This window comes from Anopheles cruzii, chromosome 3 (assembly GCF_943734635.1).
Source record: "Anopheles cruzii chromosome 3, idAnoCruzAS_RS32_06, whole genome shotgun sequence".
Classification (NCBI taxonomy): Eukaryota; Metazoa; Arthropoda; class Insecta; order Diptera; family Culicidae; genus Anopheles; species Anopheles cruzii.
In genome coordinates this window covers 5,412,796-5,435,659 of record NC_069145.1, presented here as the reverse complement: position 1 = coordinate 5,435,659, position 22,864 = coordinate 5,412,796, and the positions used below count along the sequence as shown (strand labels likewise).

Sequence of the window (22,864 nt, the reverse complement as noted above, 5' to 3'; positions counted from 1 at the left end):
GATTCAAACCCACGATAGGCAACGGCAACTGTCGCCGAGTGGCCCTCCCGAGATAAGGTGGGCGCCCTTACTCCTTTCTTTTCGAACTTTTTTCGCCTGCCAACAGAGTAAAAGGATTCGGGGCTGGACTTTTGCAGTTGGCGCTAGTTTTTCCACCCGCTCGAATCCGGTGGCGCGTGGGATGCGCGATCCCGCGACAGAGAGCGCCGATGCATCTCGGCGCGCAGAATCGTTGCACTGCTCGCGTCTCTCGTGTCCGCACTCCTATTCTTCGTAAATCTTCGGCCGATGTGGCCGCGTCAGAGAGAGAGAAGGAAACGGTTTGCGCGTCCTATTTTCTCTCGGTTCCTGCTCTGGCCCAACAGCTGTTGCGAGAGCCAGAGGGCGTTCGGGTTCGCTCTCGCGCGGGCGATCGATCTCGCGCCTTGCGTATACGCAACACGCTCTTTGAAACTGGTGGCGTGCGCATGAATGGGACCCGGTACGGTTTAATTTCGCCGGTTGCGGCCGTTCCGCGGTCAGTTCTCGATAAACGGTCGAGGCAAATGGACGTGGCCTTTTCGCTTGGCACTGCAATACTTGATCCCCGTTCACGCTGTCCGTCGTCCTCATCGACAGCGCTCATAACTCGTCCTCACCGCCGAGATTCAACGATCGTGCTGAGCCACCACGTGTTGCGGGTGCGTGCCTTTTAAGTGAAGCTTCAAATCGGTTTCTTCGTGCGTTTGTTTGCGTGCGTGTGTGTCTCCGTATTCTGACTGCTCCTGGACCGAAGCCAGCCGGAAATCATCGCTTAACCCCTTGGTCTGGTTCGTTTCAGAGAGTGTCTGTGATTCAAAAGGAAGTGAAGGCCGCATCGCACAGAATATCCTTCGATCGGTTGATCGGTTGACTGCTGAGTTAAGGCGTTCTCGTTTCTCTCATTCTTCGTTGTGCCGTGCCGCGTTCCTAATGTTCACGTTGTAACCGACCGACCAACCGTTCCAGAAGAGGCTCGAGACCCTAGACCAAGAACGCGGTCCCTTTTCGAGCACCGTCCCTCAGCTTGCGCCTCGCGAAGGACAGTACCCCGAAGCCGAAAGGAAGGCCATCGGTCGGACGGGCGGCGTTGTGATGTGGTTACGGCGGCGATGCGTGCTGTAAATTTCGTGTCTCGCCAGTGAACTTGTAAGCTAAAAATAGTGCCACGTTGGCGATCGGTCAACAGGTGATCGCCTGGCACAGCGTGTACCGTAGAAGCGTCTGTTCCGGTGGGCGTCGATGCGCCGATGTTGGGCAAGAAAGTTGAAAAGATCTTGCCTTCTTCGCTGCGGTGATCTTCTGTGTGTGTGATCTCTGTGCCTTGGACCTCAGACATCGGTGACAGCCGCGGCCTGCCTGAGAAGAAAGAAGAACACCGCTCAATATCGTCTAGCGTGTGGGTAAGTCTCCCGAGACCTCTGAGAAATCTGATTTCCAATTACCCCTACTGTCCTGCGAGTAATTAAAATGTTAAGCAGCAAATCGACCGACACCGACCGGAGCGACCATTAACGATGGCAATTATGTTGGGCGGGCGGGCAGCGGGACATATTAGCATATTAATGCAATGCGCCGGGCGCATCCTGGAAAACTGGAACGCGTCGCGTTAAACGGCACCGGCACAACTGCCGTGCCGGCCTACGTACGACGGCGGTTCCGGCCCACGAATTGATCTTGTTCCAGCCGACCCACACTACTGTCCCCCGTACCGCTTTCTTCGCGGGAAGCCCTCTGGGGGGAGAAGTAATCCAATTCGTCTGTAATTGGCTTCGGGCGGACCGCGGGCACACATAAGTCAGTGACATTCTGCACCGTGCTGCACCGTGGCATAATTTATGCTATCCGCCACCTACGCGCCACAACCCGGGCACGCCCCCGGGGCCGTCTGACCGTGAGGAAATGAGTCCACGGACCTGCGCCAGCCAGCGGTGTATGATTATGGTCCGTACTTTACGCTGCGAAATGCAAAAGGTGGGAAGACAAACCTTCCTTCACGGGAGGATCGCTCCCGGAGGGCCATAAAGCGGGGCGTGGTAGGGCCGATAAGGCGCGCGCGCTACCCGTCGGTCGGTTGTGACGCATCGTTCGCATGCGTTTGGTGTGCATTTATCGCGTTTCGAGTTGATCGCACCACGGAGATAGTGAGCTCGTCCCCCTATCGTCCCGTCTGTTGCCAACCGGCCGGCCGGGTAGGAGGTGAACCACCAATTTGTAAACGTTCAACCAGCTCTGAAACGGGTGTCCGTGTCCGGGAGGGGTGGTTTCTCCCCAAAACAGCATCGTGGTGGTGGCAATTAAAACGCGCCCAAGGCTTATCAAACGGCGCGCCGTTGGGCATTCCTCGGGGGCGCAACGCTGACTCTGCAACATAATTTCTAATTGAAGGTAAACAATCTATAAAAAGCCCCCCCATCATATTGCCATTAGTGTAAATTGCTGGTCTGATAACCCAGCAGCAGGAGAAGGCAACCTGCTTGCTACTCTACCTTCCGAAGGCGCGCACGGAGCTCTGACCCCTGCGCGATCATCACGGCGGTGCATGCTGCGAAGGCGCTGGGAAGACCCTCCAGGTCTCGCTCGCCACCGGCAGGTCATCGGAGGCGACCATCCTCTCTAAACACCATCGGTGCTGGGCGTTACAAAAAAAAAACCAAACAAGACTTATCGCCGAGGCCAGTACAGCACATCACTCGCCGAGCGAGTGATTCAACCGACGACGACGCCGCGTTCGGATCGTGACCGATCGGCGACGCGCACTCCAAGATCGGGGTGTCGGAGGTTGTTGGTTATTTGTAGACCCTCGGGCCTAGGCAAAAAACACCCAAAAACAGTATCAGCCCCGGTGCTCGTGCTGCGTACGACGGTGTAGTACTACAAAACGCTTTCACCGAGACTGGTCGGAGCGGCGCGGCCCAAAGCATTAGAGTGGACGAAGAAGATAAGACACGCGGTTCGCAGTTTCGGGCACCCGGTTCGGGTCGCCGGCGCGAGGTGTTCCTTATCTAATCGGCCGACTACGACGACGTCGCATGTTCGGTTCGGTGCTGTTTTCTGCCACACTTTCTTCGGCTTTGGGCACCCCGGTCAGCGACCGTTCCGGGTCCCGGGTCCCGGGTCCCGGGCTGAGCGAGCCGCCGATGCGGTAATTCCGTCCAGGTCGCGGTCTGATAGCGCCAAGTGCGTCGACCGCAGGACGCCAAAAGTGACAAACAACGCACGGCGGCGCATCCATCGGATTTCCGTACGCACACGCCCCACCGTTGCTAGGTTGCTAGATCGATAACCGTACCCCCCGCTGACAATGAACTTGACACAGACGTCAACACGTCAAACGTCACCATATGAAAAGCGAAAGTCGGGGCGTGTGAATCCGTGTCGCGTGCGCCCAGCAACACACCTGGTGAGGGGCCCGAAAGCACAGACAGGTTGTGTAACGTTCTGGGTGCGGGGGCGGCGGGTTAGTGGGGCCGCTAATCGGTTAGTCATGCCGTCGCAGCCGGACTCAGACGGGACCCGAAGCCGGCGCGCGTGGTGACATTCTCGCGATGCCAAGGTCATTAACGTCGCGAACTCATTTATAAATAATGCATGGCCGTGCCTCCGTTCCGTGCCAAATGTGTGTGTGTGTGTGGTCGCGTGGTTCTTGTGCTTCCTCGTCACGAGACTACCACGCTTACCGCGTATCGATCGTGAACCGGATCCAGCGGATCGGAAGTTCACGACACGCCGTTGGTTCCCTTGGTGCGTCTAACAACCCGGTCGATGGACGCTGGTTCCGACCCTTCCGATGGCCAGAGAGGGGTAGTAGGGCACCCGGCTCTGTCGCGGGGACCTTCAGACGAATTGGAGCAGCTTATCACGGAGCCTGTTACCGCATGTTGTCATGCGCGTTCGATTTGATTCCGAAATACTTTGGGAGGCGGTCAAGTAGGCGGTGGCGGTAAAAATGGTGTGTCAACTAAGCAGCCCTAGACAACCTTCGGGTCCACAAGTACCTTACAGATTAAATCTTCAAGGAAACGGTTCTTCTTCGTTCACAGAAATAATCTTTCAGAATCTGCTAACGTACGAACGACAAGGACAATCGCTCGCTCCTCGAGACGCACGCAAACCACGACGCAAGGTGTCCCCGAGGCTGCCCCTCGCACACCGTTCGTGCCACGAGTGGGTTGATCATCATGCTGCTAAATTTATGGCCTCTTGGGACCCCTTGGGATGAGGAGGAGGCGAAGCTCCCACCGCGGAGTTATCAGCGCACCCGGACGACCTACGACGACCTCCACGGCGCCGTTTCGTTCGGGGCTAATGGCGCCGAAGGTTCCGACGGGTGGCCTCGTATGGACATGAATGGACGAACGAACGATGGGAGACAGAACGGCAGAAGTGGCATTTCAACCCCCGAGTGAACGATCGAGTGCAGCGCCGACGAGTAATCAAGAAGCACTATGCGCTCGCTCGATCGGTGGCCCCATAATCGGGGCTCGTTCGACTCGACAATCTGAGGGGCTCCGACGATCCGAGGCGGGACACTTTCTCCCGTGAAAATTGAGTAGTGCACCGAACCACCGAAAGCGGGGCGATAACGATGCGGCGTTGGTCCCCAAATAGGCACCGCCGCATGTGGGACCTCTCGCCTTGCCCACACACATACACACACACAGACACCACGTCTGTTGGAGCGCATCGCGCGGAACCTATCACGTGATCAGTGCGTGGTGCTGAACCAGAAACCGAAAACCTGAAAACTCGCTTGGTCACTTCTGACCAATTATTGGCTGGAACGGCATGGAACGATCGCGCGACAATCAGCGGTTTCCGAGTCCGAGTCACCGATCGTCGCAGCGCGGGCCTTCCGTCGTTAATTCGGGGCCGGGGGCTGGAATTATGTAAACGGAATGGCGCCACCCCGCAAAGCAAAGACCAAACGCTGTCAAACTAGTTGGGCTTAATTTTGGACCCAAAACGAAATGGTATGCAAGCTACCACCGATACCCGGACGAGCGCTGCCGGGAACCGGGTCCAGATTTTGTGATCGAAGAAACGCAGCGCACAGCGGTCGAAACGGCATCGATCTCTCGCATCTCGGGATGGGATTCCTGTTTCTCCAATCGTCGTTCGCACCGCGGCAGTATCGTGGGAAGACCGACGACGGAATCCCAAGCTTAGGAAGCCCAGGATGGTCCGCACCGAACCGATTGAACCAGTTTTTCGTTATTTCTTCCCATTTATCTACAACGCACCGCCCGTCTGTGTAGGAAGACCTAAGACAATCTCTACGGAGAAAGGGATGTAAAATAGTTCTACCTCCGGTGCGATCACCCGGTGACTACTTTACGAGGGCCATAGATTTACTGCGCTGCGCACCCCCGGTACCCCGTTACATCGAGCCACAGTCGGCCCTTGGCCGGCCGCGGATCCTTTATTAGCATAGTGATGAAGAAACCACGAAAGCGGGAAAGCAATTAACTTTCTCATCGCAGCGGCCAGATCGTTCGATCGCGGTGTGTGTGCAGTATTCCTCGAGTGGGCTGGAGTACGGAAGATTTATTCGACACCCACCCCCTTGATTCGATGGTCTCCCCGTCCCGTTACAGGACTCGGTTGCCAGAGTGCAACCGAGGGGGCTCAATCATGCACAAATATAGAAATAATACTTCAAATGCGGACTCGTCGGGGTCTTGCAAACCCCCCCACACCCCGCGACGTCCGTCCCACGCCCGAAGCCAACGGTGGCCGCCCACCACCACCACACGCGGCGACATTCCACCGCGCCAAGCTCGAGTTTGCCTATTTTTAACCCCGAAACGGAAAATACGGCTGCTTAAAAAAGAAAAGCTCGCGAGACGAGACGAGCGGCGGCGACGCGATCGATCGATCGATCGAAGGCGCAGGAAAAACCCGAAGGGGTGTTGGCGTTGGCGTCGTTGGTGGCACGCAGGTCGTAGGCAGGTCGTAGGCAGGTTCAGGCCCTCCGTGTCGAGCCCCGTTGTAGGCGAGATTCATGCATGTAGATTACTCGACGGCCAACAGGGCTCGTCGGTTGCCGGCGATCCTGAACCCCACAACGGAACGCATTCACCGGGCATCGATTTTGGAACCGATAGAGAACGGAATGTGCTAAGGTGGTGTGGTGGCACGGCGTGATCAGCATGTGACACGCTGCCGCTGCCGCGTGTAGCGCGATCTATCATTCGAACGTCACGCCACCTACGGCTCGAACGAAGGGCTCGACAACTGTCTCCAACAACCCGGCCCGGTCGACCCGCCCGAAAGTTCCAACGACCCGACCCGTGGGCCAGAAACGGGTTTCCGTGGCTCACGCTACACGGCAAACGCATTCAACAGTCGATCAGAGACCGACCGACCGAAGAAATAGATTAACCAATTCCAGCTCGGGAGGTCGCGCCGACATGGTACGGTCGGGGAATCGAATTCCTTTCCCAAGCCTTTCCCAAGTCCCGGCCGAGGCCGCGGCCGATAAGCCAGGTAAGAGCCCGGGCTTACCTCTGGCCCGTATCAGCCGGGGACGCAAAGCTCTTACTCTTCATTAGCGCGGCGCGGTCCCGCGGAGAACCGTACAACCAATCAACCAACAGGAAGATGGTTGCATGCGGCGGGCGCGTGATCAACCGGACGGCCGCTATCGCGCGAGGAGCATCCCTCGCACGTGTTGCGCGCGGGCAGCCGGGCTCCCGCGAGCGATTAGTCGTCGCGACGGGCGGCCGGGATTTATAAAAATATAATGCAAACCCCACTCCCCGTAATCTATAATTACCCGTCGCGACGGTGCATCGCCGGACCGCCGCAGGACTGCGCAGTAGATGCACCACCACCCAACGGTAAAGCCCCGAAGGTTGAGGTTGTGGCACATTGTGGCACTGGTGACGAAGAACTTCCGGTCTCCGGCGAGGTCGCTGGAGGCCGCTGGAGCATCTCCTGGCCCTTTTGGCCAACCGGATCGGATGTTCACCTTCCAGTCGTCCGCACGCAATCTGGTTCGCACCGATCCATCCGATTGACGTCATTGTTCGTGGCTCGGCACCGCAGCAGCTGGTGTTCCCGCGGGTGCGTGGATTAGTGAACCGGAAATATTGACACACTTTTCGACCGACCGGAGCGCGCGCCCATCCAGTTTGCTGCTGCTGCTGCTGCTGCTGCAAGTTCGTTAGGTTAGGTCTCTTTTGATTAAACGGCTCTGCAACGGGCTCAGCTCTGAGGACCTTCTGACAGGAGCAGGTCGAAGACCGGCGCCCCGCGCTCCCGGCGCGCTGGCCATAGGCGCGCTGCTGACGGGTGCCGGAGGGAAGGCCGGTGGAAACGATAAGCGAACGACAACACATCGTTCTTCGATTATTCGAACCGCGACCCTCGATAAGCGGTGGTGCTGGTGGTGGCGTCAGGCGTCACTATCAGCTGTTACGAAGACGATGGTGGCCGCTTCGTTTGCCCACCGTATGTCCGTGTGTGCCAAATATTTCAAAACGTCTCTCAATGTAGGGAGCTCGCTGCTCGAGATGTGGGTCAAGGTGCAACGTGATCGGCTAAGCGCACTGACTGTGTGTCAGCTATTACCCGGAAACAATGTGGCGGGCGATCCTGCCGATCGGGCTGGGTGACATTGCTCGGGGAACTGAAACGAAACGAGCCTGAGAGCATGTTGCTCGCCACAATGTTTGGAACTACACAATCGGTAAACAAGGTGCCGGTAGAGATGGCACAGGAAAATGGTGATTGCAAGCGCCACAGAAGATGAAGGAAGGTGCTGGCTTCTTCTTATCGGCACAGCCTAGCCCCGACACCAGCGGGAACTTTTGCCGTCCTGTGGGGCGCGGGTGCAGGCGTCAAGTGCAGTGGGCCTCGGTAAACAAGATTATTTGTTTGACATAACCCCATAAGTTTGTCTAAACTCTCCGATCGGGAAGTGGCAAACGGTGTACTGTGCCTAGTGCCAAACAGATGACGTTCGAAGATGGTTCGAAGAGTCTTCATTCATTGTCTTCGGTTTCGGCGATGGTATGCTTGAAAGCTGGGTCCGGGTCCAGGAAAGACAGCACAGTTTGTTCGAGAGACCTCCCATCAGGGGGCCCGCAACTATCGCTTCTTGGTGATCGGTTCAAGTTTGAACATCCGAACATGGTTGCCTCCAGGGTCCCCGATAAGCTGTCGTTGGAATGCCAGCGCACGCTGTACGATTTGACCGACCGGTCGGGACACCAGGCGACCATCGAGCGTCCATTAGCGGCTAAGACCATTTGCCCTCGCTGCTCACGTATGCACTCTCAAGCGATGCGCATATCGCTGCTCATCGAAACGTAATGTTTGATATTTCCTTTTGCTCGATTTCGTTTCGTCTTGGCGCCGGTGTCTGGTTTTTTTGCTGAATCCCCTACCGGGGACCGGAGCACCGAGAGCCGAGAGATTCCCAACGTCAGCTCGCGCGCGATCGTTAGGATGTGGTCGGCGGCGCCCCCACAGCCGATCGGACGGACGTTGCCACCGGTGGTGCGCCAAAAAGGCGCAAAATGTAGCGAGAATGTATATTTAGAATAACTCAAACCCGCCGCCAAACACCACACGACGCTGGCAGGATTACGGAAACGCGGCCAAAACCGAAGCGACCGAAGCGGGGCCGCCACCGATCATGCGGTGGGCGCGTGCTAGGCGCTGACGGCTACATCCGCCAGGGAAGTCCTTCTGCTCACCGAGTCCACCGAGGAAAGCACCTTCGGTCATTGATGCCCGCGCGAAATGATGCACCCGTCACGTCGCGCCGATCGGACTTCGGATCGCAGATCCTCGAGCCAGCGGGCGAGGTAATGTGATGCCACGGCCACACAGTGCCATAATATCTGTTGTGCAACCGATCGATCGATCGAATTCTAGATCGATCGCGTATCGCTCGAGAACCAACCGGTCGGTCGCGCACCCCCGACGACACGTAATCGTCCACCGCAGCTGGCTAGAAGCTGCGGTGCACCGTGGCGGCCATGGTTGGCGCGTCATCCGCGACCACACCAAACGGTCCACAGGAAAGAAAGCGATAAACACACGATCTGCTTGCATTTTTTAATGCAATAACGTCGCTACGCCGTCGCAAAACAGATTTCGGGCGGGCCATTAAACCGTAAATGCCGCCGCCACCGATTGACGTCAGCCGCGGCGGTTCGCGATCGCCGAACACACCTCCCGGAGATGTGCCGGACCCGGTCGCCGGTCGCCATGCGCCGCGCCGAAACCGCACACCGTTCGATTTCCGGCCCGGCCCCATATTAGATATGATGCAACCAGTGGCGGAAAGGGCCTTAGCCGGCCGGAACGGCTCGGCACGTAAATCGATATTTTACCCGGCCCGTCTGGGTTTGGGTTCGGCTTTGGATTACACCAACTCTCGCCACTCGGGCGGGCACATATTGGGGGTTGTTGGTCCGCCCGCTCCGGTCGGTCAACATATTCGCGCACATCATCGTGTTCGCTGTGAGGACCGATAAGGCCAAAAGCGGGCGCGCGGCCGCGCGGTCGCGACCTTTATTCGTACGCCCGAGATGCTCGCGGTGCGCTGTGGGATCGAACGAGTTGGTCTTTTATTTTTTGATAATGAATTGGCGCTTGGCGGTGCGGCGGTGGCGGCCACAATCACGTTACTTATTGGACCCCCATCCGGCCGCCAAGCCATTTCTCATTGTAGCGCCCGAACACGGACACGCAAAATAAACACGAACCATCTGTCAAAACTTCCTCGCTGGATCGACGATAGGGATGCTCGCTTTTTTGAAGCCTCCTTTTCGATGGTTTGTTTGCTGCTCATGGTTGCTTTGATTATATACATGTTTTTGGAACTGTTTTATTTACACTTACAGCCGAGCGAACTCCAAATGTTCTGTTTTGGCATTCTGATAAAACTGAGCTGGCCAACGAAATTGTCCTCCAAGCCTGTGGTCGCACTTGAGCCCTGTGGAGGCTGGAACATCTTCGTATTCGAAGGCTACCAGCCGCTTCGCAGGATTTTCGCCGGTCCTCCGTTTACATTTGTGCAGCACGGACGCGGTCTTTGTTTGCCATACCGCGTGTGGGGCCACCATATCGCGCGGTGATAAAAGCGAAAACATCGCACACCGATAACCTCCTTTATGATGATCCCGCTGTAATATTCGCTTTATCAGGCTCTGGGAGGCAAGGCCTGGCCAATCCCATACTGCACCACGGCCGCCTCTGACGAAAGCGTAATGGGTGCAACGCCGCAAACCGCTGCCTGCTCGCGGTGGGTGAAGAGTACATCACCTGACCACAGCCCGATGGATGATACCGTCGTCCTCGGGATGTGCTTGGTGTCTTTCAATTCAACAAACGGGAGCGTTCCGTCAAGTGTACGACGCGCAACGGCGCAATCGGCCTTTCGCCCGCGAACTTTCGTTTTCACCGACGCCGGGCGTTTCAATCGCCATCAATTGCCGACGGCTGCCATCAGATGCGCGGCGAACTCTTGATGGGGCGAGGCCGGTGCCCTAAAAACGGCCGGAATTGAAATAAATTGCCTCCATGCGCTTTCGAAGAGCAGAGCTGAGCAGAGTTGCTGCAATCGGGCCGGCGTGCGCACAGTGTGCACTTACAGACGTCACGCTACGTCGTCGGTGGTGGCGGGGTCTGCTGTGTATGTGGGCCACCATTGTCCCCTCGCGGGCCCTTGGTACCCTTGGTGGCATTTCCGCACCTCGGTAACTCAAATCGAGCGCTTCTGTCTTACATTTCGGGTGGGTGTGACGGTGGGTGTGAGATAAAGTAACGGACCTCTCGTCCGTTGCTCGAGACGTTCAAATATCAAGCGAGGTCGCCTCCTCCAGCCAGGCCGGTGTCACGTGTGGATCGGTTTGGTTCACATGCCTGCCGTGGTCCCGGCCATGCGGCAGTCCCCTGATCTGATAACCTTGCTGGCTAGTTGGCTGGCTGGCTGGGAACCCTTTTGCATCAGTATGCCTATTTATGGACGCGATCCGCACGTCGTTCCGCGAATCCTTATCACCCGAGGCGCCCCGAGGCGCGCTGATTGTAACGGGTTGTTTTACCAAACTGCACCCGCCGGCCAGCTAATCAGCGCCCGATGATCGACGGTTTTATGTTGCATGATCAGTCACAAACGACCACAAACAATCAATCCAAGTCCATCCACACGCCCGCCGGCGCATCCTGGATCGATCGGTCAAGATGGCGCCGCGGCCGCCATGCGGCATGGAAAATTCCATACACCTTCCTGATCGCGAGGCCGCCCTGCGACGTGCAGTATTTACACGGACTTCGATTCCTGGTGCCGCCCCTTCGACGGCGCCTAACGTTGTGGACAAACAGTTTCGATTGATTTACGTGCGTAGGGCATGCACGTGGCGAGCGGCACAATATGGCACCGAGAGGCATTAAAAATTAGTGCACTAGAAAAAAGGAGTTAAATTTTAGTAGCAACAAGTCAGCTGTCAGAATCGTGCGCGTTAAACCGGTTCAGTTGCGGCTTGTCAGAGTTTGTTTTGTTTTGTTTCGGCTCTACTTTCGAACTCGAAATTGTCACGGAATTTCTAATTTTAATCAAAACCTCACCCAGCAACCCAACAGAGGTTTAATGAATGAGACGTGCGTTGGCCACTCCGGGTTAGTGGATCGCCTGGCCGTGCGGATGTGTGTCTTGTGCCACTCCGATGACGGCAGCAACAGTCGACGATCGCGTAAACAAATAAATCACCAGAAACAGTACGTGGCATAACAAATTCATTGTCGGGCGCCCGACTCACTGCTCGAATGCTGTGCTGCGATTGGACTTCAAGTGCACTTAATAGGGGATTGCGATCGTTGCATTAAATCATCCAAACCATGCACTGGGAATCAAATCACGCTCCCAGAACCGATACGAGCCAAAGTGGAAAGAATTTCCTCAAACAAAACCAACGGTGGTGGGTGTGTCTGTAAGATTGTTGTTACTGTTTGATCATTTTTTTCAGCACATTAAAAATGATCATGATCGCGACGATCATTCCCCTCGCTTTCGTTCGCTTGTTTTCTTCGGCGATTTTATTTTCACGGCCATGGTTTTTAAATGTTGTCGCGGCTTCGTCGCATCTTTTTTCACAGGCGCGTGTGGGATTTGGGCACTTGCCGTTAGTCACATTGTTTTTCTTCGCATGTCGGCCATAGTTTTTCTGTTGTTTGGGGAACCGGTTGATTGTACTCTACGCCTAGCGCCGAGTGTCCTCCTTTGCTACACACTGTTTTAAAATCGGGTGATCAGGTTTGTAATTTTGTATGCAATTTCGTTCGGTCGGTTAGTTCTCTCCAATTAATTAGCTCAAGGCGAGGGATTTGAATTACGATTGGTTGGTCATCGTTTGTTGTTTAAAATAAAGAGCAATAAGAATCATATTCGGATTCGGATTTTAGTTAGAGGTCACTAAAACCCCGACCTTCTCCGAGAGACCGTGGCCTACATTGTGGCCCGCAACCCATTATTGTCAATGCTAGATGTCCTTGGCGCTCTGTCAACTAGCAGCACATCGCCCAGCTGGTGGATGGTCCGCTCGTCGCATTCTGCTGTCCCGTGCGGTCTCCTGTCGGATGTCACGCTGGTCCTACGTCAAACGATCCTTGGGTGGCCGGGTTGTCTCTGACCAGACGCCATCAGACCGCTGCCTGCCATGTGACGGCATTGGCAGGAGAAAACGATGACTTTTGCGTAATAACCTAAACTCTTCCACGAGGACGAGTGCATCCACCGGACGCACACGGTTCTCGGGGTGGTTGATTTAATTCCGAAAATAACTTTTCCTAACGCCCTGTGCCGCTGCCAGCTGATCTCATTTTTCATCCCACGCGTTTTCTTTCATTCTTTCTTTCCTGGCCGGCACGGTTGCAGTTCGGTTGGCCAAAAACCTCCTCGATCTGCTCGTCTGAATGCCCGCGTACGCTGAGATGCTAGTGTCGCAGAGTCCCTCGGTTTACAGCCATCCACTGTCCGCGGCGGACTACAAGCCGGGAAACCCTGGGCCGCTGCCGCTCGGTGATCGGAGTGGAAACATGGGCGATGGTGGCGTTGCAGGGGCCCCATACTACGGAGGATCAGCGACACCGAGGATGCACAACTACTGCCGACCGGCTTCACTTCAGCTACCGACCTATCCACCGACGGGCGGCCACGCACCACTCCAGCGACAGCTCACGCCACCCTGCCTCAGCCCCACCGGAAGTGGGAAGGGCCCATCCTCGCCGCTCCGCTCCTGTCTTGTGATGCGTCCGGAAGACCTGACAACTACCGAGGCTCCCACGTTGATCGGTGATAGTACGACGATGCCGACGATGTTGACAACCGCCCGGACGGCGTTGACACCGGCCGACACTCGTATCCTCGGTGCCGTTGCCGAGACTACCGATGCCACGGCGGCCGAAGTCGCGGCCCGTAACAAAAAGAAGGTCGTGTTTGCCGATGACCAAGGCGGCCAGCTGACGCAGGTGCGCGTGATGCGCGAACCGTCCTACATGCCACCGATCTGGAGCCTCCAGTTCCTGGCGCATGTCACCCAGGGCATGATCAGCCCGGTGCCGCAGGAGCAGTGGATCGTGGACTTTGTGCAGCCGGCCAGCGACTATGTGCGCTTCCGGCAGAAGCTGGACGAGCGGAACATTTCGCTCGAGAACGTCATCATCAAGGAGACGGAGCAGCTGATCGTCGGCACGGTGAAGGTGAAGAACCTATCCTACCACAAGGAGGTGATCCTCCGTTCGTCGTGCGACAACTGGAAGACGCACGAGGACGCCTTCTGCACCTACAGTCTGGTAAGCACTGGTCCCCGGGCAGGGTGCGTTCGTCTGTTCCTCTGATCACTGATTGTTTGATTGTTGCGCTCTTTTCTCCAAAATCGCAGGTCGGCAACGGAGCTGCTTCGGCGTATCTGATATTCGACACGTTTTCCTTCAAGGTAACTCTTCCACCTAAGTCCAGACGGATTGAGTTCTGCGCTTGCTTCAAGTGCGATGGCGTCGAGTACTGGGACAACAATGATGTAAGTGGCGTTTGCCGCGAAAGATCGCAACGTAATGAAGCCAGTGGGCTTTAATCCTGTCCGTCTCTCTCTCGTAGGGTCGCAACTACTCCCTGACGAACCGCATCGCCCCACGGCAGGACTCGGGTGACTTTCTGCCATCGTCGGGCGCCGGTGCATTCGGTGCCGGTCGCAATGGTGGCACGGCGACCGCAGCCTCCGGCTTCTCGTCGCCCTACATGGCTCCCGGTGCGGTGCTCGACACCTGGAGCGACATGAACGCCGAGACACAATCGGGGCCCTACTGGTAATTCCCACCTGCTAAACGCTAAAACTGCAACAAAACTCCCTTTTCACGACACCCAAACCCGTAAGCAAACACGCACGTCCCGCACGAGAGAGAGAGAGAGAGAAAGAATTGATCCGATCATCTGATTTCGAGCACACTGCGACCATGGGACTACTGTGCTGTGTATGTGTGTCTGTGTGTCCGTGTGTGTGTGTCAATCCGTGTCACGAATAGCGTAGTGACCGAGCGCGTCTCTCCCAAGAAAAACAAAAACACTACGTTACACAAGGCACACTATCCGGGGCGTGCACTCACCTTAAATCCGGGAGCAGCTACACAACGTGCGCGCGCGCGCTGTGGAAGATGCGAGGATCATGATCATGTGGACACAACGCGGCACACGATATTTTAACCAACCCTTTTTAACCTCCGCGAGTGTCGCTGGTTTTCGAAAACCAGACAGTAGACCCATTCCTCTCATCGCCGGAACCGGAATCGTGCTGCACGTCGAGGACAAAGCAAAGCGGGATGATAATGGGACAGGGAGAAGGGAGCGCGGGGAACCGGGGAGCTCACGTCGGAGTCCGTGGTGGTGGACCACGGGCGACACACGCACGCGCACGATAGTGATAAAGCGCAGGCGATGAAACACGACGGTGAGCTTCGGTTGGCGACGGTGATGAAAGCTAAGTGATAATAAAGCTGCTTCCGCTTCCTACGAAACATTTCCTACGTGAGACGTTCCTACGAGACAGGACTTTTGTACATACTATTAGGGTTAGGACAGTGTTTTATGTGTGTGTGTGTGTGTGTGTCTGTGGACAGTGCTTAAGCGAGCTCGAGGCTCCCCGCGGAAGCGCCGCGGTCGGGCTCTCAGCATGGCGAAAAGCCTTTTTAGCGTTTTTGGGACATTCCTTCCACCGCCGGTGTGGTGTTGTTAACGGCAGGCGGCATAGAGTGAGTTCTTAACGCGTGCGTGTGCCTAACCTACAAAACTACGCGCTCACGCGTGCGTGTGAAGTGCGTGTGCGTGCGCGTCAGGGAGTGAAATAATCGATTTGAAGAGGTAATTTTCAACCGTTTTGTTTTCTATTTACTACGCCACTAGCATACCGATTAAAACAATGTTCCCACCGGTTCCCCACGCCCCTCGCCCTCATTAAACTGCGTGTTTCGTCCCTCGTGCGTCCGCTGCTGCTTGGGTCATCGTAATCGTAATGTGTGCCACCATCCTCCCTCCGAGTTGCCTCTCATTAGCTGCGCGCCCCAGTGTGTCCTTGCAGTGTTTGTGTATGTGTGTCTGTGTGTTTGTGTGTCTGTGTGTGTGTGTGTGTAGATGTAGCAGAATTGTGGGGACAATACTCCAAACTAAACCCGGGGTGTTGCGTTCGGGATGCGAAAAACGGAGTGCTGTTTTGGTGGCTAACCAGTCGTAGTCGGTTTGATCTTCCGGTCTTCCGGTGTACTAACCGCTGGGGTCAGTAGAACCTACTAGAACACTAATAATCGGGGGCACCAACACTACCAAAGCTGGCCATTTTTTACAACACATCCCTAGTAGCGCCCGGACCGATAAAAACCCACGATCGCTACGACTCAGCTTCCGTTACTAACTGGGCATTAGCGCAGTAGCATGCTTGCGGGATCAGTGATCGTTACACACTCACCACCAGCCCACTAGGTCAATAGGTTATGATCACCGGTAAACGCACCATATCCGCACTAAAGCCTACAGAAAACCGGTTGTCGATGTGTCCGAGGATGTCCTTCGATCCGTTCAGTGCACCGCCGCCGCATTGAGCGTGTGTCAGGTGAACGCATTTCGCATTCAGTGCGCGGCCGTCAGACTTTCGGTTGTCGTAACTGCGTGATCCTCACTTCCTGTTGCACGACACTCGTTTCCAGAGCCACTCCTTAATCGATCTGTGCGATAGACACATCGATCGATTGTGCCTTGCTCTTGAAACTTTTTGAATCGCTGATGATTAGAATGATTAGAAACCTTTGCAATTACACTGTTAGATAATGCTGGTAATCAGACACCGGTGAACCGGAGAGTGTCTAGACCTCTTCAGACACGTAGATCACTAATCGTCCACTCGAATGTCCGCGCATCAGTCATCGTGCCCGACGTGTGCGTGCTCGTCTGATCGCCATTCTGTTCCCATTTCAGTTGTTTCTGCTGTTGGAATTGTTTCAAACCTTCCGCCAAGTCGCGAAGGAGAGCACACCCCCTCTAATGCCACTAAACGTCCCAAAAGCGAAAGTAGTAAGTGCGTGCCCCTCAACTTGATTTGACTAAACGACACGACATTCGACGACCGGTCTGTAGTGCGTCACTTCGTCAGTTCGCTAGGTTCACCGCCAGTCATTCGTTTCCCATCCGGCATCCCAGATCCTTGCGGAGTGCCCCGCGACATTAATCACTCTGTACAGTCGCTGTATTTGGCCTAACATTCGTGTGTGCCGATAACGGTTGCCGATGGTCCACGGATTCCTGATGTTTGTGTTTTTGCTCTTCTTGGTCTGGCCGTTACAGCAAGGCGTATGGCTGCGGAGCGGCAGCAGATCGTACGGGTTCGGATGTGATGGCACCCAAACAGCAACAACCGTACTGTGAAGCAACCACACCACCAGCGATGCGACCGATCGAGATGGAACTGTCCGCCGGCGGCGTCGGCGGTGGCGGCCGTGTCGTCACCAGTAGCAGTGTCCCCCCCATCAGCAGTCCTTGGCTCGGTGAGCGGCGTACTAGCGCTGGGGAAGAATTTGCACTGCTTGCAAACAACAACCAGTCCGGCCGACCCGACAGAACACCGCGAACCGGCATGACGGCCCCACTCGGGCGCAGTGCCAGCAGCGGCAAACTGTTCTTCATCCGCGAACGCAACGAGGGCGAGGATCTGCTTGCCAACCTGCTGCGGCTGCGCAAGCTGATGTGTAGCCAAAACACGTGAGCCCTCCCTTCCGTTGCCCGTGAAAGTGCAACTTCATCTTTGCTTGTTTTAGCTTTCGAGCCCGACACGTGGCCCCGATGGCTCGTGCGTGCCGATTCGCACGCACGAGCTCACTAACACGTGGCCGTGCTTATTAACAATGCTTTTTTTTAAGAAGACGGTTTGCATGACCAAAAAGATGGGCAATCTGCCATTCGAAACAAACAGGAAATCGTTTTAACCACTCCTTCTAACGAATACTCAAAATTACTCAGACGAGATTGATTTTATGTACGCACGTGTTGTCGCAACTACGTCGCAACCAGACACATAGATTTAGGACCAAGTGGAACTGAAGACCGTATCCTTTTCACAACTGACCGACAGTGTTGTGTCGCCCGGGGAGGGAAGGGAGATGATCGAGTGACGGCGGGAAACTGACTACAGGTATTGGCGATCCTTGCCCTAGGGAGCGTGTGCTAGGAAAGGTGTGCTTTAAGAAGAACGTGATAAGGCGAACTATGGCGCAAGGATCAGCGTGGGTGCGCGCGCGCAGGTTGGTGTGGTAGCGAAGCAACGGGTGTCGAAGCACGAAAAGTCGATACAATACATACTATTAATTTAATAATCATATTTACATACGGCAACTAAAAGACTGATTGTGTCCACAAAGTAAATTATATCTGAAAACACACACAGAGCCACATGAAGAAAAGTCCGTGACGGGGGAAAATCAAATCCGCAAAGGGAACGAAATGCTGGCGATCGCATTGTTTTAAGAGCATGTATCATGTGCAGCAAGCAATATAGCAGGGTCTTTTAAGCAGTGTCGCGTTCGATTGATGTTGGCAATTACAACAAGAACAAAACAAAATGAACAAAACGGATGCAAATCAAATGTGAGATTAGTTTCGATTTCGACGGCTATTATGTTGTGTGTTGTACCTGTCCTAAAGCAGTCGAAAAAGTGAGTGAGAATTATAGACGCGGACACACTAGTAAAGGTGGGAACTAAATAAAACTTCAATCCGTCGTGCACGAAACCGAAATGTACTAAAACGGATCCGCTCCCCGGTGGGGAGGTAGCTGTGTTAATTTATATACGATCAAACAACAATGTGCACAAACAGAAGGGTGGCACAATCCCGTGTGTCTCGTCGTCGTCGTCGCTGTCTCGTTGAGCAACGAATATGAATTTAGTAGATTAAAAAATGCAAACAAACGGAACAGGAGCTTGTGCCACAGCTTGCCACAGGCGAACAAAATGCCAGTCTTTCGATCGGAGATAGATCGGCCATCAACTAACTGTTGCTATGTTTAAAAGAGTGATTTCTGAGTCAAGCGAGCTTAATGCGCTGGCACGCGTTTCCTATCACAATACACTGTGGCCATACGCGGGGGCATGTTATAGAGGTAGGAGAGGGCAGAGTTTGGAAATTATTGAATCTATATACTCTACAGTCCAGTTGTTAGTCTATTTGATCCTTCTTCTCAGTGTCAAACTAATTGTTGCTACTTTGCCTTAACTGTTGAAGTGCGTGCTCTGTTAAGAACGCATAAAATAACACCGTTAGATCTGTACTGATGATGTAACATGACGATGTAGCAGTCAATGCGTATCGGAACGTTACCGTGATTATTACACGAGAAGGCTGTAAATATTTTGTAGCACGTGTTCCTGACAATGAGGGAAAGTGTTGCCTGTTATTAGATAAGAGTAGAGTTTATCTAAATACTGTAAATGTATGCTAAAACGTAGTATTTAGTCTCAAATACATAACTGATATTTGTATCGTTCTGTGCTTGGCTTACGCCAAGCAGAGTCAATAAATTGAACTTTATCTAAAAACCGTTTGTGGTTTAAATGTGACTTTTTCCGAAATGCCAATAGCAAAAGACGTAAGTATCGTTCTCCCGGTGGTTATTCCTTATTTATATCCAATATTTTGTTTCACCAGCAACAACAGATAGAGCAAATGGCCGTTAATCAGCATTCCAGTTCACTATTGAAATCCGAACTGACGACGCACCACACTACCCTATTAGGCATCATCACTATTCCGTACGTAGTATGATACGTATTCGTAGTATGATTCCGTAGTACGTATGATTTACTGAGAAACAAAAGCAAATGTAAATGAAAATTTGAATCGGTAGACAAAACCAACGCATTATCGACTACGAGACCCCTCGCTCGAGTGAGCATGAAAAATACTATGGCACCCTGAAACGTCAAAGCTGCGCGTTGACAGCTGTCTTAATTCTGTTTTTCTCACCATTCAATCGCCCAGCACATATTTTGCTCGTTTGTTGTTCAATTGTTCTTCGGAAGATCACTGCGTGTGGGAGAATTGCAGTGGGCTAGGTGTTTGGCCTCGGGACAAACTTGCTGCGTTTGTACTTCCTCCATGATTAGCGCCATTACTAGCGAAGCGACAGCGACGCACCGTAGCACCCGTGAAACGGCGCCAAAACGATCGTCTATGTAGGTCGGAGTTTACCGAAGTTGGGCGGATCATATCTCCGTCGCACGGTGTTCTTTGGCGCTACTTCAGCAACGCGTAACACTGCAGAGCGGAACGCACCATAACCACGATGGACAATTGCCACAACTACGCCACCACTTGTGAGTTTGGTCACCCACCGGTTTGCCCCACAGTCTCCGCCGGAGCGACAAGACTTTGCGATTATCCCCTTTTTTGTGTTTTTTAGCTAAAAAGAAGCGAATTCCGATCTCTGATGACATACACATCATAATCAAAAAGTTTCGTGACAAAGATAAGCACGATGAAAAACCATGTAAGTATAACCACCGTCAGAGGCTCAGCGTTAATCCGGGTTGTAGACCCCCCACACGTTCTCTATCTCTCTCTCTCTCCCTCTTTCTGTTCTGTCCCTTGCGATGCCCCCCAACCAGCGACATCTGGCGACCATGACTACGACGATGAGCACAGTATGGACTCGGAGGAGCTGAAACGGGTGCGACATCAAGAACCGTCCTCGTCCTCTACGCTGGTCGGTGTAACATCGAACAGCAACAGTAACAGTACAACGTGTCCGACGGGCGGGATCGGCACCCTGCAGACAGTACAGGTGCAGGTCCAACCGCAACAGCAGATCATTTCGATCGGTCAACAGCAGGCACTCCCACCGAATACTAGTGCCATAGCGTGCAGCACTAGCAATAGTAACAGCACATACAGCGCCGCGGTTGGTAACCAATCGGAGGACATCAAGCTTATACTGAAAAAGCTTACCAACATCGAGGAACTTCTAAAGGTTGTGACCGAGCAAAGCTTAAGCCGGTTGACCACACTGAAGCAGGAAGTTGGTGCCAACCCGCAGCTCGGTGGTGGTGGTGCTGGAGGTAGTAGTTCCGGTTGTGGTCAGCTGGCCACGCTCGAACCTGGCACGGTTTCGCAGCCACCGTCAGTTGAGATCGAATCGTGCTTCAAGTTTCCGCTTCGTTCGCTGAAGGAACTGATCGAGCTGAACAAAAGCATCTGCGGCGACGAGTCGCTTTACAACAAGCTGTTCGAGCATCTCACCAAAATAAGACTGGACTGTGACCAAAACATCGTCATGAACGCACTGACGTCGATCGTAAGCGACGAGGTGCTAGACTCGGTGACGTGGGACAGTGGCAAAAAGTTCAAACTATCTTCGGTCGTGCTATTCAGTGATTCACTGTACGGTGAGCATAACCCGGGGGGGATGGCAAAAGTGGGAAGAACGCCATTGGGAAGGGCAGCGGTGTCATATTATTCTTTATTCTGCTATCTTTTTCAGTTGCTTGGTTCAAAGATAAAATGAAGTACGACGAGTATGTGATCGAAATGAAAGAGGCCATCGAACGATCGCACAAACGCCATGCAAAGGTTAAAACGAAACGAAACCAACAGAACCAGCAGCAGCAGCAGCCGCAGGCCATCCAGCAGACGGGGACGATTATGCACTCGCCCCTCGGCACTAATAGTACCACCACCACAAGCACCGCGACCGGTGCGGTTAGCTCGATCAGCAGCGATAACAGTGCTTTAGCCGTTAAGATGGAATCTCTCGAATAGTGCTGGCGAACGTCTCGCCGTATCCGTCTGTTATACCCGCGTGCAGTATCCCTTTCGTTGGCGGCACAACTGTTGGCCAGGTTTTGTGTGGTCTAGTTCTAGCATACCCCGGAGATTGGTCCGCACCGAAAGGTATCACGGGTGAAGGGAAACGGTGCAAACTGCTCTCGGGACTGCTTCCGCTATGATCCAAGCAACCCGTCAACGGTCGTGTTGCATCGTTGAGTTGTGTTTTTTTTTTTTCATTCTGATAACTATGCACACTAGCTTAGTTTAATTTTATCCCTTCTTTTGCTTTTGTTTTAATCATCCAGTTATTGCCATTTTCTTCAACCCTATTGCCTGGGGGAGTGGGAGAAGCACATGGCCCCGAAGAATCCCTAGCCGGTTCTCATGGAACCTAAAATCCGTTTGTTGGTAGTTGTTTGGTTTCCGTTTTCTTAAATACCCCATTTTGACAATTCGGGACTTTTTCTACGTAAAGAAAACACGCGGCCGCAGTTTGGAGGTTGGAGCGTTTTCAAGTTTCCTTCTCCGTGTGGCCAATGGAGAATTCTAACAAGGGAAGAATGTGCACTATCTCAAGTTAATGGAACGTGAAAAAGGTTAGGAATAAAATTTAGCGATACACAGCGAGTGATGTAAAACAAATCCCGAACAAGAAACAGGTTGAAATTAAAGCAACGCAACTACAATCACAAAGTTGCCCGAAATTGTCTCTCTACTCTCGGTGTGAATTGTAGCAGGCGTGGGGCGGAATACTCTTTCAGCGACTGGCTTTATTCAGCCGATGGTGTAAAATATGAAGCTAAGCTTCGATGTCCGGTTCTGTGTGCGTCCGTCGTCCGTGTTTTCGACGATTATTGAGTACATCCCGTTGGCTAGACATTCACCCTTTGGTGCCTTCTGCACGCGATGGAGTCCGCTGGAGCGACAAGGCACACGAATTTGCTTGTGCAGTGTGCTGTTGATGGTAAAAAGTGCCATTAACACGGCAACAGCGAATAATATTCTTCTTTTTTCCCAAAAAAATTAGGTTTTCAGTTTGATTTCGTATATGCACTTGCTACTGACATCATCGGCAGCAGCTGAAACGAACACCGGTCAACGAATTCAAAAGGAGCCCCAAACAAGTGATGTTCCCAAGGTGTGCTGGAGCTATTGGCCCTATCCGCAGATAATTTGGCAAACACATTTCTTGATGGCTATGGTGTACGTTGTAGAGCAATGCATGGTGGTAAGTTTTTTGTTCAAATCAGGGTTCCACACCCCAGGTTCTTATCTTTGCCGTGATATTCCGCTACAGTACCGAGAGGAAGATGAATTGATACATTTGGTGCCGCTGTGCTTGGGACTGTTCTGTGGCGATTTCTGGTACACGTTGTCGGCAAGCAAGATGACCAAGAATCCTGTGAAGAGAATTGTTATAATGTACAGAATGGTTCAGTGGGTTGCACTGGTTGGGAATCTAACGTGCGCTCTCCATCATCGGTACGCTGAATGTAAATTCGTTGATTAAAAAAATTCAGCTTCTTATGT

At 53.6% G+C, this 22,864-nt stretch overlaps 2 protein-coding genes across 2 annotated transcripts; both read left to right on the top strand.

Annotated features, from left to right (window-relative positions):
• The first annotated feature begins 647 nt into the window (after positions 1-647).
• On the top strand, positions 648-19,099 carry LOC128274866 (uncharacterized). The gene is made up of 5 exons (XM_053013196.1): positions 648-1,421; positions 12,911-13,827; positions 13,917-14,054; positions 14,132-14,340; positions 16,862-19,099. Exons 2-5 carry the CDS (start codon positions 12,949-12,951, stop codon positions 17,277-17,279), a joined length of 1,644 nt encoding a protein of 547 aa, XP_052869156.1. The 5' UTR covers positions 648-1,421; positions 12,911-12,948; the 3' UTR covers positions 17,280-19,099.
• Positions 19,100-19,582: 483 nt separating this feature from the next.
• On the top strand, positions 19,583-22,010 carry LOC128272515 (uncharacterized). Its single transcript, XM_053010339.1, has 4 exons — positions 19,583-19,884; positions 19,971-20,057; positions 20,176-20,952; positions 21,048-22,010. Exons 1-4 carry the CDS (start codon positions 19,854-19,856, stop codon positions 21,323-21,325), a joined length of 1,173 nt encoding a protein of 390 aa, XP_052866299.1. The 5' UTR covers positions 19,583-19,853; the 3' UTR covers positions 21,326-22,010.
• The last annotated feature ends 854 nt before the right edge of the window (positions 22,011-22,864 follow it).

Excerpts from the sequence above, each read along its gene's own strand:
- LOC128274866 (XM_053013196.1), top strand. The coding sequence starts at position 12,949 with ATGCCCGCGTACGCTGAGATGCTAGTGTCGCAGAGTCCCTCGGTTTAC. Across the intron at positions 13,828-13,916 it reads CCTTCTGCACCTACAGTCTG|GTCGGCAACGGAGCTGCTTC; the intron begins GTAAGCACTGGT and ends CCAAAATCGCAG. Across the intron at positions 14,341-16,861 it reads ACACAATCGGGGCCCTACTG|CAAGGCGTATGGCTGCGGAG; the intron begins GTAATTCCCACC and ends TGGCCGTTACAG.
- LOC128272515 (XM_053010339.1), top strand. The coding sequence starts at position 19,854 with ATGGACAATTGCCACAACTACGCCACCACTT. Across the intron at positions 19,885-19,970 it reads CCACAACTACGCCACCACTT|CTAAAAAGAAGCGAATTCCG; the intron begins GTGAGTTTGGTC and ends TGTGTTTTTTAG. Across the intron at positions 20,058-20,175 it reads TAAGCACGATGAAAAACCAT|CGACATCTGGCGACCATGAC; the intron begins GTAAGTATAACC and ends CCCCCCAACCAG.